This window comes from Triticum aestivum, chromosome 6B (genome assembly GCF_018294505.1).
Source record: "Triticum aestivum cultivar Chinese Spring chromosome 6B, IWGSC CS RefSeq v2.1, whole genome shotgun sequence".
NCBI lineage: Eukaryota > Viridiplantae > Streptophyta > Magnoliopsida > Poales > Poaceae > Triticum > Triticum aestivum.
In genome coordinates this window covers 520427816-520444180 of record NC_057810.1, presented here as the reverse complement: position 1 = coordinate 520444180, position 16365 = coordinate 520427816, and the positions used below count along the sequence as shown (strand labels likewise).

The following is a 16365-nucleotide window of genomic DNA, read 5'->3' as shown; positions in this document are numbered from 1 at the left end:
TTTTTCGCTTGGCTAGTCATCAACAATAGAATCTGGACGGCAGACCGGCTTCAGAAGCGAGGGTGGCCTAATTGCAACATGTGCCCCTGTGCAAGCAAGTCCAGGAATCGGCGGCTCATCTGCTTTTCAAATGCCGCTACACGGTTAGAGTATGGAACATGATTAAAGCGTGGCTTGGCCTTCATGACATTTACCCGCAGAACTGGGCCATGGTTGACACGGTGAAGAATTGGTGGAGCGCCAACGCTTCCAACACGACGCAATCTCGACGACCGTTTACCTGCCTTATGCTGCTCGTCTCATGGGAAATTTGGAAAGAGCAAAATGCTAGGGTATTTCGTAATGTCGCAGTGCCTGTTGGGGTTTTAGTAGCTAGAATCAAAGACGAGATGGCGCTATGGTGTCTGGCCGGTGCGAAACATTTGTGTAATATCATGCCGCGAGATTGATACGTTGTATTTGGCCTTTGGCCAAACCCCTAATACTCCTTATTCAATGAAAATGGCAAATCTTTTGCCTTGTTTCATAAAAAAATGTTTCTCTACTACTATTAAAAGAGCAAACATGAGTTTTCCTATGAACACACCGTGAAGTGCACACAGAGAAACCCCGAACGTCCGATCTAGCAAGCTAAATCACATCCAACTGCCCACGTTACATCTGTGAGTTCAACGGTTGAGATGAAATGTTCTGCCGGCAGACCTGCCCTCGCACGTCATGCCAGCCGACCCAACACCCAACGATCACTATATCCCAGGAGCAAATTTGGAGCAGTTTCCTTATTTTCTTGATGGTGATTAACTGATGACCCTGTATGCAAGGAAAACAATTAAAGCTTGAGACATTAACGGAGCTATGCATGCAGCCCTTCAGCCCAAACATTGCGCAGATTTGTTTTAAATCCCGATGCCACCTTCCACCTGGGGTCCCGGGGCGTGTCCGCTTCCGATCATCGGCAAGCTCCTCGACATCGTAGTCAAGCTGCCGCCCGTATCCCTAGGGCGCCTCGTCGAACGGTACGGCTTGCTAATGACACACTGGCTGGGCACGATCGTCGTGAACGCCGCCTCCTCCGCGGCCACGGCCCGAGATGGACGTCGAACACTTGTTGTCGTCCATACGGCTTCACGGGGACGTGTTGCAGCCGCAGCTGCAGGACGCTGTCCTCGGCATGCTCCGCGGCGTCCGGCCTGCCCGTGGAGGCCGGCCATCGTCGGCCACCTGGTGTTCGCGTCCATGATGGACCTACAGTGGCGCGTCATGTTGTCTGCCACCGCTGGGGACATGGACGCACGCGGCGTGGCCGCCGGCGAACAACGCTACACGTGTGCCTGCGGCGCGGAGCCCCTGCCGGTTCGAGATCCACACTGGTCTTTTCACCGCCGTCGAAGTGCTCCCTGCTGCCAGTCCGCCCTCCTCCACCACCACTATCTCCTCGGCAAAGGGGCCGCTCCATCCATCGGTGCTTAGAAGGTAGCGACCATGCCATCTTTCTCCCTCTCAATCCTTCTTTCTGTTGTTTGTGCATTGGACATTCAATAAACACACGATAGCACGGAGGTCTCTGCACGAGAGCACGACAGCGGGTTCAGATAAGCACTCTTGCCTCTGTCATGTCCCTCGCTTAATGTGCTCCTCATGTATTTGTTGTCTCCAGCGGCCGCTGTAGGGCAGGCGCGGCAAGAACGGTTGAGGGAGCGGGGTCGGTTGCCGAAGGGGGTGCGGCGGCCCAAGGTCGACGACAAGCGGAAGGGCACACACGGGTGATGGACTGAGTCTACCCCACAATCTCTATCTCCGATTTTGTCTCGCGTCGGCACGGCGTCAGCTGGCCTTTGTGGCAGAAGTGCAGAACCAGCCATCTTCCCAGGGCTAAGAATGTTTAAGTTGCGTATTCAGCGGAGGCGTGTGTATGTGCACCGGGAACGAGTCAGATGTTCTACACAGTTGTAGTTTGTTGCTGCTCCCTGGTGCTGCCGGTTAAACATGTGTAGTTTCCAGAATGTGTTGAATAGCTCATGATGGATCTATGTGTGTGTTGAATCGATGCTTGTGTGGTGTTTGATACTTGAGTCATGGCCTTTGATATGAACACTACAGCGTCTAGAATATTATCCAGCGCGGATGCTACTAAACTCGAACCAACTGAGTCGAGCGAGGAGAGTTTAATCAAGGATGCTGGTAAAATTATGAATTGTCCAAATATATTGCACACTGGCAGAGATGGCAAGAAACGTATGATATGCGGACCAGGTATTGGTGCTGCGAAGATGGGCGCACATCAAGCTGGTTATTTGGACTATAAATTGATGCATGGATGTGTTACGAGTCTTGTACGTGCACCTGCACAAGGCAATATGAGAGAATCAAGATTGATTTATAGAGAGAAAAACAATCAGCAGAAGCCTTGTGAGCCACGCCCATACATAAAGCCAATATGTCAATTTGGTTTGATAAATAAAAAGAAGTTAGATCCTTTCCAAGAAGTATATGCTCATCACGGCAAGAAACCTGAGGTTATGGAGGAACCCGTACGTGCCAAGGTGCATCCTAATTTTCGTACACCTCCTGGATGGATTAGGATTGGCACCATAGTGCTACACGTTTAGGTCTGCATGGATTTAATCACGCCATTTCCTTCCTTCACGTGGTTGTTACCTTTTTAAGCTAGCAGGTAGGAGTAGATATATTTTGTTAGGTAGTGCACTTGAGGTTAGTTATATACCAGATCACGTTTGTATTTTTTCTTCCTTAGAGATAGGCCGAGCTGGTTGCAGCGTGAGCCATATAAAGGCTGGCTTCGGCCGATGTGAAGGGGGGAGTTTTGAGTTTTATTCCGGGTATGAGATATACAGAAAAACGTCCGAGTTACGGGCGACCATATCTTGTGTATTATCTGTGATTTTTCCATCGTGAAAATTTACTAGCAACGGAGGGTTGATCATCACATCGACGCCTACGTGCTGATCCGAGGGGGTCATTATTTTCGTTTGTGTATTTTTGTACACAGGTGAAAATTGTTCTTGGAGGTTACGAGGAGGAACAGGGAGACGAGGTGTTGATCGAGTATCGTCGTGAAAGATCGAGCCATCTACGCGCACGAATTAGCATCTTGGTAGTCCGTGCCTCATCAGCCTTGTTCAGAAGTGGAGTTGTTTGATGCATTGCTGCTGGCGTGTTGTGTGATCGATGCACTTTCAAAGAAATATGTATTTTGGTCTCTCATTGGGCACAGTCGAGTGGCAATTACAAGCACACGGAAGATGATGTTCTACTTGATGCACTCTGCAAAGAAAAGAAGGTTCATACACTTCGCAACAAAAAAAGGTCATTGGTCTGATATATGCACACGACATATGCAGTGATATTGTGGAGAATGTGTTGTTGTGCTGATGTTTTGAGCTACTCTGCATTTTTTTAGCTGTCGTGCAGGAACTATAATCTATTGTGCAGAATATTTCTTCAGAAAATGTGTTATTGTGCAGAATATTTCTTCAGAGAATGTGTTATTGTGCAGAAACTACATCAAAGCGTCAGACGAGAAGATCCGTGAACTCATCGCTCATCTACATCGCATTGGGTGATAGTATGTTGTATGTTTCCTGGTCTGCGTGCTATCTCAATGTATTTCTGTCAAGAAACACATTTTGATACTTTAGAGGCATGCCATATATCTCTAACAAGATTCAGGTATTATGGATATTGTACATATTCAGGTCCTTCAAACAGTCTATTGTGCGTCGAAGGTCGCGTTCAGCACAGACAAAATTCCACCCAGCCTCGGTGGTATGTGTGCTTCGATCTATTTTCATGTTATTTTCTTGGGCACTTGACAAACGCTTCACAAATTAAACTCCTGTTAATATACACAACTCTGTAAGATGTTTCTACCTGTCTATAATGTACTTGCAGTCTGACATACATTGCCAATTTGTATTGTTTGTAAGCACAAGCAAAAATTATGTGTATCAATCGTATATTTTACTGAAGCTACTAAATTTGACCTGTACTGAATTTTGCTAAAAATATAAATTCAAAATTCTATGAGATACATCCCTTCCATTTTCCCCGACATATAGAGGTGAATGCTCAATATTTTCTATCTGTAGTGCTTGTGGTTCTAAGCTACCTTGTGTTTCAAGACTACTTTTTTCTTTCTAATAGCTATCCAGATGTTTTTCTGTGTAGGCGACTTATAGTCGATATATGATTATTTTAGTGGATATCTGGAATATCTTGCCAAAGCAAAGAGAGTGTTTTTATTTTATTAGATTTTAAGCCATAAAATTGGAATTGTTCCTGTCAATAGTTATGTCCACATGCATTTTCAAGCATTCACTATATGTTGTTATTAACTGATTCAGTACTAATGCATTGCTTACTCACTAAATATATATTTGTTTATTATACTTCTTTTCTTATAAACTACTGTTCTCAAGTGGAGACATGATTGTAAAGACCATCCCTGTAGTAATCTCAAATGGAATAAACATGTCTACCTTCTGTTGGTGTACATAGAAATTTGTCTTCTCTTTTATTAGCATACTTTAGAATAGGCTAAACCAAATTGTTTTGAATTTTTGGTTGTATACATCAACTAGAAGCTTGTCATATCAATAATTGGCAACGTCGCTTTTATTTTGAAGAGTCAATTCATTTCCCAAGCTTATATCTAATGTTCATCTTAGAGTTAAGAAAATGTATTCAGGTTAGTCGGTTCAGAAGGATTATGTTTTACTGTTTAAGACTATTTAGTTGATGGTTCTTGACAGTTGATATTACGACCAAGGAAAAAATTAGCGCGCTACAGAAAATAGCGTCGCTCCTGAAAATACGCTATTAGTGTGCTATAACGTGCTATTAGCGAGACATTGTACATTGATTTATTTAGCGAGACAATTCTCTACACGCTATAGCGCGCTATTAGCGGCGTTATAGCGTGCTATTTTTTTCCAGTGATTACGACCTATCAAATGGTGAATTAGTTCATCAGATTGACATCTTTAGCCATGGTACCAACATTATTCCTAATGCTTCTTTTGTTCACGGTTTGAACTATTATTGCTTAGTTTTATTGCAGAGTGGCCATTATTCACCGCAACATGTGGTTGCCTTTATGGATGGGGAAGAATGCAACTCTACTTGGTACCACACACAAAATACAAGGCAGAAGCCGTCGTCGCCTCCATGGCTGCCAGAGTTGATTGGGTGTGCGGAAGGCGAAGCTTCGGTCAATGTCGACGACATGGACGGTGAGCGGTTGGCCAAGTGGAGGAGGATGGTCTTCGAGGATGCCAGGCAGGACCACGTTATTTGCTTCTAGCTGCTCAAGACTCACCTCACGCTCATGGCCATAGTAATACTACATACTTATATTTTGTGATTTTATTTCTCCTTATCGAAGTGATGGATTTTCTGTGATGCCACAGATGATTGCTTCACAATGGTAAGACAACGTGGTATATAGTATTGTCCCACTTTTTTCCTTCAATGGGTAAAATTCAGTCAATGGTAGCACAACTTGAAACTCCGGTCAATTTTTAGTTCAGATAAAATTCAGTTTACATAGTGCAAGTTTCAAATGATAATATATATTTTCATGTGTATTTTGTCATCTTTATAACCAAGGATCATTGGCCTATGGTACCTTCATAAAAGTCAAAGGTCATGACGACAATGTTTGTGTTCCTTAGATGCACAAGTTTGTATCTTACAACTTTGATGAATTATGTCATTGGGTCAGCTTATTTGGAAACCACTTATTTCCATTACCTCTGCACACAGACTTGCATATCATTTTTTTTTATTTTTTGGTGGCTACTGTAATGAACCGTTCATACGAACCAAATAGAAGGAAATAAGCTTGATAATTTCTTGATTGGAAATAATATACCTCATATTTAATTAAAATTGAATACAATGATGACAAATCTTAGGCAGAACATGGTATGAAGTTACGTGCACGCTTACTAGTGGACGTAAACGTGCCAAAAGTAGTAGTACGTATCTGGCAACTGGCAAGAAGATGGCTGCAACTACCGCGGTCCTGCAGGCTGCAGCTCCAGCAAACGACAGAGCCGCACACGATCGCATTCCAACGCGATGGCTCGGGCAGGGCAACGCAAAAAACACGCGGCCTTTCCGTGCAGTGCAGGAATCCAACTGCGCTGCTGCTGCTGCCAGCTGAAGTTCAGTGGCTGCTTGCCCTTGCCTGCTTCGGGAGTTCCGTGCGCTTCGGACTCTTGCCAGCCAGTAGTATTTCCTTTCGAAACAGAGGAAGCGCAGACGCAGTAAGAAGCACACTGCTGAGGTGAAGGAACACGAATGGCAAGTCTCTCATCGGCTCTCAAGACTAATCGAAACACTACCAACTGTATCTGATAATCGATGTCATCGTCATCCTTATAAGCTCTGCTTTGTCCGATAAAACCATTCTTGAGCGGCGTGGTGTGGTCCGATTGGTCTATGCCATGAAAGTATCAACCAGCGACTAAACACGACACGTGGCAAATCGGTGACAGGACGGAACCGTGATGGGTACCACTACCGTAGTGCTGGTAACGGCCATTAATCCAAGACTATCTTCTGTGTTTTCTGGGGGGCTTACCGTTTCTAAACCATGAGACCGACAAAACACGGACAGAGTGCTGTTCAAGGTTTACGGTGTCAGGAGACTGAACGACAACAGCAAAGCTATGTGTTGAGCTTGGGGGCAAATTATTTTTAGGAGGACTTAGATGAAAACTTTTTTAGCCTTTGGCGCCTTCGAACACTCATATTTTGTCATTGCCCCCCAGCAGAATACGTCTAGCTCCGCCACTGCTGACCGATTATCTTCAGTGACTTCTCAGTCACATAGATTACTACTTTTCACAATACTGTCCACGGTATGATTCGTACATATACAGTATAAAATGTCAAGTACAATCAAACAATGCTTTGTCTGGTAACAAACATAGCTTTAGTTTTATACACCAACAGAGCACCTAAAAGAAGTACCTCATCAATCATGGAAGCACAGTGAAAAAGAAAAGAACATCAAAAACATATGTGCAAGTATCAAATTTAGTGTCTCAGTGATATCCATCCATGAAATGCCCGTTTCTCTAGCTTCCCGGTGTGAACTTCATGCAGATGGGCGGGTTAACCTTAGCAAGGGAAAGCAAGGAAGAAGGAAACATCCATATACCATCTCCACAGATAAAACCAGAGGCAACTGCAGGCACCAGCAGCTTAGCCTTCTTTTTCTTCATCTTGTGCCAGCTGAAGACTACCAAGCTCCCCACACACATGTCAATGGCAAAGTTGGCGCCAACTAGGAACGGCACAGCCATCGCCATCGGAAGGGGAACGTACTTCCGGTACTTTTGTGGCGAGAAGTCCCTGACAAGGTTCACGAGCACAGAAAATGCGAAGCAAGAAGCAGACAGTTCAAGGCAACGCTTTGGCAGTGCAGAGAAGCCCTCGACGCCGAGAATGGCCATGTTCCGGTATATCAGCGCGTACGGAGCCTTCCAGTATCCGTCTGGGTTTCCAATATCAAATGCTTTGTAGAAGAGCAAAAACGTAGACGGCGCGATGATGCAGCCCATGACTGTACCAATGGCCTGCCCGACAAGCAGTGATCTCGGTGATGTCAGTGTCAGATGGCCCGTCTTGTAGTCATGCATCAGATCTGCGGAGACTTGCACTAGCTGCTTCACTATCGCACAACCAACAAGGCCGGCAATGACACCATCATCCTTCCCTCCCCAGGCTGCAAAGATGAAGAGAGCAATCTTGCCATAATTATAGCTCATGCTCATGTCAGTGAGCCCAGTTCCATAGGCATTGGAGAACCCCAGCACGGGAGCAAGCACATAAGCTACAACGACATAGTACCACTTGGCCTGCTGGAACATTATCGGTATGACAATTATAGCAATGATGCTTAATGAGGCATATCCGGCATACGCTAGCCAGTTTGGAATGTATTCCCTGGTGAAGACCTCATTGCGCTGCAAATCATCAAATGAAACTGTATCCTCATTTGCCGCTGCAATTCACTCAGCATTAGCTCAATATTTGGTGACAAAATGTGGAGGAAATGTGGAAGGAATTAATTTTGCAGTGCATATTTACCTCTCTTAACATGTTTACGGTTGTATTGTGCATGCAGACTCTTAGCAGTGATGCCTGTGAGTTTGATGAAGTGATAGAGGCCATCCCCCATGATCAGAGCTACACACATGAAGGACTGCACATAAAAGCACATTAAAGGTCGTATGAAAGTACATGGTGTCGTGTAGATTCATTTGGAATGACCAAGTGATTTATCAAGCAAACCTTGTAACCAAACAAGCTAGTCATGCTGCTTTCTGGTACATTTGCCGGGTACCAAATGCCCTTTTGTTTGCTGATGAGTGGCCACATTATTCCCCAAGAAAGTACCGCACCGAAAAGTGTGGATAGGTTTACAAGGTGTGAGCAGATCATCCCCGCGCCGACATATGTGAGACTAAAATCAAAGAAGAACCTGATAGTCGAAAGGGTCAAGAGTTAGGAGTTGACTAACAAATTAGCATGAAAACAGAATGATGAGCAATGGGCAACCCATAGGGTATACGTTTGCTTCCAAGCCTTTAGACCAAAAGTAGGGAATTGTAGAAACCCACAACTCTGGCCACCTGTGTAGAACCACTGGAAGAAGCTCCATATGAGGCTGATCCCGAAGCTCCTCAGGAATCCGCGGACCTGCATTCTGACATGAGAGATGAAGTCAGGCCATGAATTCACCATGTATCGTCAAGACTATGATGATTTTTTCAGCATATGTGGGACAAGAGGCTTGTACTTTGCGTTCTTTTCTCCCTGAGGGGTATGGAATCCGTTTATGAGTACAGCAGTTGCAGTCCCGCTTGGATAAGTCAATTTGTAATCTATGACCAAAGCCTGAAATGGGATGCAAATCATCAGAGGAGACACAAAAATATACGGTCATAATTTTTACATGTATGTCTTCATCACAGCAATTAAAATTATCGCCTTATCTTACAAAAACATGTATGCCTTCAAACCTGTAACATCATATTTTGAGAAAGTGTGTGTAAGTCTGTCACATTTAAACTATGAGTTTCCTCTTTTCATTTCTACAAATTTAGTTCAGTTTACCATTGGTCAATGCTAACGAAAATGTGACATGCAGTACAAAATTAGAGTAGAATGTAAAGCACATGGTACTGTGAACCCGGGAAAGAAAATCCTGAATTTGCAGAGACAGAGCTGATGATACGTTGAACGATTTTAGCACACCTTTCTGAGCGGAAGCAAGTTGAGGAGCCCCACGAAGCTGATGGCTAATAGGAATCCGGCCATCCACCCGAACCCGGGCTCCTTATAGCTCGCCGGCGCGTTGCCCGGCGTGCTCACCCCGGCAAGCTCGTACGTCTTCTTGTTCAGAGCCAGCAACGACGACCCGAACCCACCTGCGCGCACACAATATTCCCCATGTTCTAGATGCAGCCGTCGACTAATTAAGAAAAGACTCGGCTTGGGATGCTAAACGGCGTGGTGCCGGGAGGAGAGGCGCGAGCGCACCGCCGAACCCCATGGAGTAGCAGGCGACGGCGCAGGTCTGGACGACGGTGTTCTCCTGACGAGTGAAGGGGCGGGAGGGGACGCCGAGGCGCCCGAGCACGTGCGTCCACCCGCGGAGCGCGAGGAAGGCGAGCAGCGCGGCGGAGACGTTGAGCGTGGGGATGATGCCCGTGGAGAGCGCGAGCTTGAGGATGATGACGGTGAGGACGAAGCCGATGAGCAGCGCCGCCACCAGGCCCCGCGCCGTTATCTGCACGCGCCACGGCGGCACGCGCTCCTCGTGCTGCGCGGACGCGGCCGGCGCCGGCTCCGGCTCCACGCCGCCGCCGGCCTCGCACTGCTCAATCTCGGTCGCCACGCCCCGCGCGGGAGTGACTTCCATGGAGGCTGTCCGACGGCGGCACCAGCCTGGCAGAAGGCTCTGACCACAGGGCCGATGAGTAGCAAACACCACTCCAACACGAATGCCGCAATACAAACTCCAAGGCAAAAAGGCTTGTCCTACACCGACGCCGGTCACCTCCAAAAAGCAATAACTTCAAAAGAGTTTTCCTCGCCGACACACCAACCACTCGAAAAGTTGGCAGGTGGACGGCGGGACTCAGAGAATCCTGAAAAAGTTTTCATCTTGGACTCATCGACGATGGCGTAGATAGAGCCCTGACGAACAATCTAGAACCGCGACGAGCACCGAAGAAACACCAACTAGGATCTCCAAGCCATCTCTCATAAAGCAATGCTCTCAACAGAGAAACGATGTCGAAGACGCCGCCATCACCAATCCACCAATTTGAAGGTGTACTTAAACTCAAGTTGTTTGTTTGGATAGGTGGCGGAATAAGCACAAGTATAACATCCCGATCTCCGCAAACCAGAAAAATGGTCCAACAGTAAATGGACTACCACCATGCTTCAAATCGCGGATCCAAGAAAGATTTCGACCATGGATTAGTGCCGAAGAGGAGTGCATTGAGTGAGCTCGTGAGAAACATGTTGTCACAACTATGCACCTATCAGAGGCGATCAAGGTCAAGAGGCGAACCGACGAGAGGCAGAGACAACGTGAAACCCAGGTGAATAGCGATGCCCAACAACGTCACAAGGCCTAGCCCAGCCCAGCGAGTAAGCGCTCCAACAATACAAGAAGGTGCGACTGGAGTGTGGAGAGGGCAATCAAGAATAGTGTATCGAGACTCAGTCTATCCTTCCCCTACCTTTCTTCCTCCTCAAGCTGTCGCGTCAGCATTTCTTCCCCAATTTCGGCGTGACACCGCGAACCCTGTATCGAATATGGTGTATGTGACGCCCTCGATTCAATCGTACACTAATCATACACGCAAATGTGTACGATCAAGATCAAGGACTCACGGGAAGATATCACAACACAACTCTAGACACAAATTAAAATAATACAAGCTTTATATTACAAGCCAGGGGCCTCGAGGGCTCGAATACATAAGCTCGAAAACACAAAAGTCAGCGGAAGCAACAATATCTGAGTACAGACATAAGTTAGACAAGTTTGCCTTAAAAAGGCTAGCACAAAAGCAACATCGATCGAAAAGGCAAGGCCTCCTGCCTGGGAGCCTCCTAACTACTCTTGGTCGTCGGCGTCCGTCACGTGGTAGTAGGCACCCTCGGGGTAGTAGCCATCGTCAAAGGTGTCATCTGGCTCCTGGACTCCGTCATCTGGTTGCGTCATCCGAGAAGAATGGAAAAGGGGAAAAAGAGGGAGCAAAGCAACCGTGAGTACTCATCCAAAGTACTCGCAAGCAAGGATCTACACTACAGATGCAACATTATCAAAGGAAGGCTGTATATGTGGACTGGGCTGCAGAAATGCCAGAATAGAGAGAAGGCCTAGTCCTATCGAAGACTAGCATCTTCTGGAAACCACCATCTTGCAGCAAACAGGAGGGAGTAGAGTAGCATAAAGTAAAGTAGTAGTAGTGTTATCAACCTCGGCCAGAGATCCTTTCTCGACTCCCTGCGAGAAAGAAATCCCAGAGCCGTACTATCCAATTATCATCACAATCCAATTCTCATCACCATCCATTCTCATCACAAGTATCCAGTTCTAGTTGTATCGATCGGGATACAACTCCAAGTGTCCGTTACCGTAGGACAGGCTATCGATAGATGTTTTCTTCCCTGCAGGGGTGCACCAACTTACCCACCACGCTCGCTTAACTCCGGCCGGACACACTTTCCAGGGTCATGCCCGGCCTCGGCCAAACAATACGCCGCAACCCGACCTAGGCTTAATAGAGAGGCCAGCACGCCGGACTAAACCTATGCCCCCAGGGGTCATGGGCCATCTCCCCGGGAACTCCTGCACGTTGCGAGGGCGGCCGGTGAGCAGACCTAGCTACCTCCTTCAACAAGGCAGGCGCTTACGCAGTCCAACCCGGCGCGCGCCGCTCAGTCGCTGACGTCTATTAAGCTTCGGCTGATGTATACGACGCAGAACGCCCATACTATGCCCACGTGATGGTTAGTGCTATCAGGCCAGAGGCCCCTCGGATCAAATATCCAAATCGTAGTGGATTAGGAACGCGCGGTAACAAGCAGAGACTCACGAAAGATGTGACCCCGTTGCCCCGTCTCGAGGACTTGCGGCAAGGGCTAGGAATGCCCGGCCATGCCTCGTAATTATCTCGCGGGCACCCTCCAGGTCAACCCGACTCCACATCACTCGCAATTAAGCTCGCGCGGGTACCCCTCAGGGTCGACCCGTCTTTCCAAGTAACAGTGGTAAAGTTCAAGTATCCGTGTGTCCAAACATTAAGGGGAAAACCCGAGGAATCACCCCCGGTGAATTCCACTCGATGTAATCATCAAAGTGAACGTAAGAGGATCCACCCTCGAGGTTCACACTTGAGGGGTTGCACGACAGAGCCGTATCGGAAGTGGTTAAGGAGGAAATCACCCTCGATGACCACGACCGAATAGCTACACTACAGGTTAACATCAGAAGTGCTGTAGAGGTCTCACCCTCGGCACTCAATAGTAACACTGTAGAGTCGAGCAACGAAGGGGCGTGATGTGACGTGAGGTGTCGGGTCCTGGTCTTCGATCCCGTTGATCGGGTCTTCTGATAATCCAGCGGGGCAGTCGAGTCAAGTGGGGGGGGGTCACTGATGGGTCTCTAACCAACTTATACTAAGCAGTTTAGGATAAGCAGGTAAGGTACAACAGTAGGTACACAAGCAAGCTATGCATCAGAATAGGTGCAAACAATAACAGTAGCAAAATCTAATGCAAGCATGAGAGAATGGAATGGGCGATATCGGGATGATCAAAGGGGGGGCTTGCCTGGTTGCTCAGACAAGAAGGAGGGGTCGTCATCGACGTAGTCGATCACAGGGGCGGCATCGGTCTCGGGGTCTACCGGAGAGAAGAGGGGGAAGAAACAGTAAATATAAAGCAGACATAGCATCACAAAGCGTAACATGGCAATATGTTGTGCTGGGTGTGACCTAACGCATGGCTACACGATATAGGTGAAGGGGGAATTCAACCGGGAATGTATTCCCGGTTCCGGACCCGTGTCACACAGATGACCGGAGGGGAAATGTTCCATGTTCAGCATGCTAGAGGCATGTGACAGCTGAACGGACCGCATTTTCAGATTCGTTGGATTTTTCTGAGGAACTTTCATATAGAAAACATTTTCATCCGAGTTACAGATTATTTTATATGGATTTTCTAAGTTTTAAACATATTCTGGAATTATTTATATTAACAGAAATGGAATATGACGTCAGCATGACGTAGGAGCGACGTCAGCAGTCAACAGTGCGGTTGACTGGTCAAAATGACCAGTGGGGCCCACTTGTCATGGCAGGGGCCTTAACAGTGTTTATTAAAACTACTATGAGGTTAATTGGCAACTGGGCCCCACATGTCAGTGTCTCATTAAGTTAACTAAATAGTTTAAATAAATAAAACATTGATTAAGGGAGTGGGGCCCGCATGTCAGCGGCTGGGGCCTGCCCAGTCAGCACGATTGACCAGGTCAACGTGGTTAGCTGGGGTCCGGGGACCCACGGGCAGCAACCTGGGGTGGACCCCACGCAGTGCCAGCTCAGCGAAGCCGCCGGAGTTGCTCCGATGAGCCTCCCGCGGTGGCGCTCTCGCCGGAGGCGATCAGAAATCGCGTACGGGGCACCAAATCATGCGTCGCAACTTGCGTTAGAACGAGGAGAGCGCACCGCGTCCATTTACGGTGGCGGCGCGGCCCGTAACTGGCTAGAACAACGACGACGAGAGGCCGGGCGGACGCCGGCATTCGGCCGCGGTCGGAAACGAGGCTAGAGGGCACGGGGAGGCACGAGCTCGAGCTCGTTGGGCTCATGGGAGCACGAGGAGCTCGTTGCCGTGTCCTGGTGAGCGCGATAGGGGCTATGGCCACGGCGGCGAGGCGATCCGCGGCGACGGGCTCACGGCAACGGCGTCGAGGTAGCTACGACACACGAAGAGGCTAACGAAGGGGAGCAGGAGACGGAGAAGCTCACCGCGTGGCTCACACGTAGGCCCGTGACGGTTTAGGAGCTGCAGGCTTCGCCGTAATCGACGACGACGCCGGCAACCGAAGAGGAAGAAGACGACGGCGATCTCGCGTTGCAGAGTTGAGGAGCTCCAACGGGCGGCACTAGTCGATGGAGAGGGCGATGGTGGACCTCGTAGACGTATCGACGAGGTGCGGGTGCGGCGGTGGTCGCGGTGGGGCGAAGTGGCCGGCGACGAGCGCGTCATGGAGGTGGAGGGAAAGGGGATCTGGGGAGAACCCAGAGGAAAGTGGGGCGATAGAGGAGAGCATGGGAGTGAGTGGGGCACAGAGGAGAGGACCGAGGCGTCGGGGTGTGGAGGCCTTATCCTCCCCCTCGTCGTCGACGGCGAGGCGGTCCGGGGCGACCGCGCCCCTGTAGCGACGGGGTCGGTCGAACAGGGAAGGCGACCCGGGGTAAGGTGGTCCGGCTGGTCCGGATGGGCCAAGGCCCAGGGAGGTAGGGGCTTCCTTTCCCCTTTTCGTTTTCTTTTTAAAACTTTTCTGTTTTCATTTAACAGTAGCCTTTTGCATTTTCTTTTGCAGTAATTATCTTTTGCAAAAATGTGCCACTGGTGAAAACAAATACTAGGGGCAGTGGTGCACTGCCACCATAAGCTTGGGATTTATTTGAATCCATTTGGAATTTTCATAATTGGAGTAGCATTTTAAAATGCTAGAATTTGCACTGGATTAATTGCTACTGCTCATTTTAGTAACATAGTGATGTTCTTTTTCTTAACATCAATTGTTTTGGAATATTTGCTAAATAATGAACATTTTTCCAGCAAGTTTACGCAACTTCAAATTTCACTTTGAATTTGAATAGAATTCAGAGAAGGGATTTGAGCTGAGATATTACCCCAACATGATTAAGCTTTGTAAAACAAGATGACTTGGCACTGATCATAAGGGATTGCTGTAGTGTGATTCTGGGGATGTTACAAATCTCCTCCACTACAAGAAATCTCGTCCCGAGATTTAAGGGGGTGGAGTAAGGGGGGGGGAGACTCGGGAAGGGCGAAGCAAAGCACAAGATAGGTGCCTAGGGGCTATCTCAGTGAACATGGCATAGAGGCACCTCTTGAGACGAAATTCAATAAAGTCGTCGAGAACAAGGTAATGAGATGCAATAAGAAGCTTCAACTGGGTAGGCAATCATTTGTTGCCTGAAACAAGGGGGTGAAAGGGGTTTCAGAGCGACGGGGATATGTATTGTGTCTGATACCAGAATTGGTGATCTCACGGAAGGTGGCTATGATTTACATACGAAACCAAGTGTGATAATTTTTTTTGAAACAGGGGGGTATACATGAGAGTCAGGTTTTGCTCCTGTGGAACTGTGGTTTATGGACCCACCATGTGGGTTAAAAGCAGGAAGGAGCTAACATTTTGCACGGTCATGATAGCAAGGCAGGTTAGAGGATAACCTGTCAGTTATGTTGATAACAACGTAGGTACCAAGGGCGAGGGATGAAGAGAACTATTTTCCTGCTCGTTGAACGAGGCGGACCAATAGGCAAAGTTCTCGTCCATCGGTGGCTACCGGAATGTTATCAACAATAGTAACAAGGTCTTGCTGACAGAGTCGCACGCCGAGGTGTTTACCTAAGCAGAGAATTAACTCTGCTCCGATAAGTTAGATTACGAGAATGGTTAAACAAACGAATGGAAAGGAAAATGTGATTATTAGTTTAACCAGACCAATGGAAAGGAAAAGGGTGCTTATACAAAAGTATTAGAGTATATGCTTCCCAAGAACAAACAAAGCAAGATATACATGACAGGACATCAAGTACTTATCCATTTAGTTAATGGGGCAATGAGAATCATGATATTACCCATACAACGGTGTTTGGATAATAGATCAAGAAACATTCGGCAATGTGCTTCCAATGTTCTTGTTGATATTCAGAATACCTCAGTCATGCTTTGAGGTAGCATTAACATGGTGTTCCAAGTAGTGGTTTGAGTTGAAGATCACAATAAATACTCAAGGAACAGTTTGAGTTGAAGATCACAAGAAATGCTCAAGGAACAATTGCAGGAATAGCAAGGAGTCTAAGGTATAATCATGATCAAATATGTGTTGGAAAGAAGACAAGGGGTTGTCGATGACAACTCAAATCATCGAAGGTCAAGGATGGTAATTCTTATCCGAATTCGATTGATATGCTGGAAGGGCTCAGAATGTTGACGAGCACGACACAATTGTGGAGAGATTTCAGGAAGATGTAATC

At 47.5% G+C, this 16365-nt stretch overlaps 2 protein-coding genes across 6 annotated transcripts; one reads left to right on the top strand and one right to left on the bottom strand.

Annotated features, from left to right (window-relative positions):
- The first annotated feature begins 1468 nt into the window (after positions 1-1468).
- LOC123137771 (uncharacterized) lies at positions 1469-5554 on the top strand. 5 transcript variants are annotated; one of them, XM_044557616.1, is made up of 4 exons: positions 1476-3327; positions 3518-3605; positions 3717-3786; positions 5081-5554. In XM_044557616.1, the coding sequence occupies exons 1-4, from the start codon at positions 3264-3266 to the stop codon at positions 5321-5323; spliced, it is 465 nt and encodes a 154-aa protein (XP_044413551.1). In that variant the 5' UTR covers positions 1476-3263; the 3' UTR covers positions 5324-5554. The 5 variants fall into 5 exon arrangements, 2 of the variants coding, with proteins under 2 accessions (XP_044413551.1, XP_044413552.1); XM_044557617.1 differs by having other exon boundaries at positions 1478-3327; positions 3518-3593; XR_006468494.1 differs by having other exon boundaries at positions 1469-3593; positions 5070-5554.
- A 1327-nt stretch (positions 5555-6881) lies between these two features.
- Positions 6882-10177, bottom strand: LOC123137769 (metal-nicotianamine transporter YSL2). The gene is made up of 7 exons (XM_044557613.1): positions 9577-10177; positions 9292-9464; positions 8834-8931; positions 8606-8740; positions 8326-8515; positions 8122-8236; positions 6882-8035 (listed from the first exon to the last, which is right to left on the bottom strand). The coding sequence occupies exons 1-7, from the start codon at positions 9956-9958 to the stop codon at positions 7107-7109; spliced, it is 2022 nt and encodes a 673-aa protein (XP_044413548.1). The 5' UTR covers positions 9959-10177; the 3' UTR covers positions 6882-7106.
- Positions 10178-16365: the final 6188 nt, after the last annotated feature.

Coding starts and splice junctions, on each gene's coding strand:
- LOC123137771 (XM_044557616.1), top strand. CDS start 3,264: ATGATGTTCTACTTGATGCACTCTGCAAAGAAAAGAAGGTTCATACAC. Junction 3,328..3,517: donor ACACTTCGCAACAAAAAAAG/GTCATTGGTCTG, acceptor GTTATTGTGCAG/AAACTACATCAAAGCGTCAG. Junction 3,606..3,716: donor AGTATGTTGTATGTTTCCTG/GTCTGCGTGCTA, acceptor GTACATATTCAG/GTCCTTCAAACAGTCTATTG.
- LOC123137769 (XM_044557613.1), bottom strand. CDS start 9,958: ATGGAAGTCACTCCCGCGCGGGGCGTGGCGACCGAGATTGAGCAGTGC. Junction 9,465..9,576: donor CTACTCCATGGGGTTCGGCG/GTGCGCTCGCGC, acceptor GTGTGCGCGCAG/GTGGGTTCGGGTCGTCGTTG. Junction 8,932..9,291: donor ACTTGCTTCCGCTCAGAAAG/GTGTGCTAAAAT, acceptor ATCCCATTTCAG/GCTTTGGTCATAGATTACAA.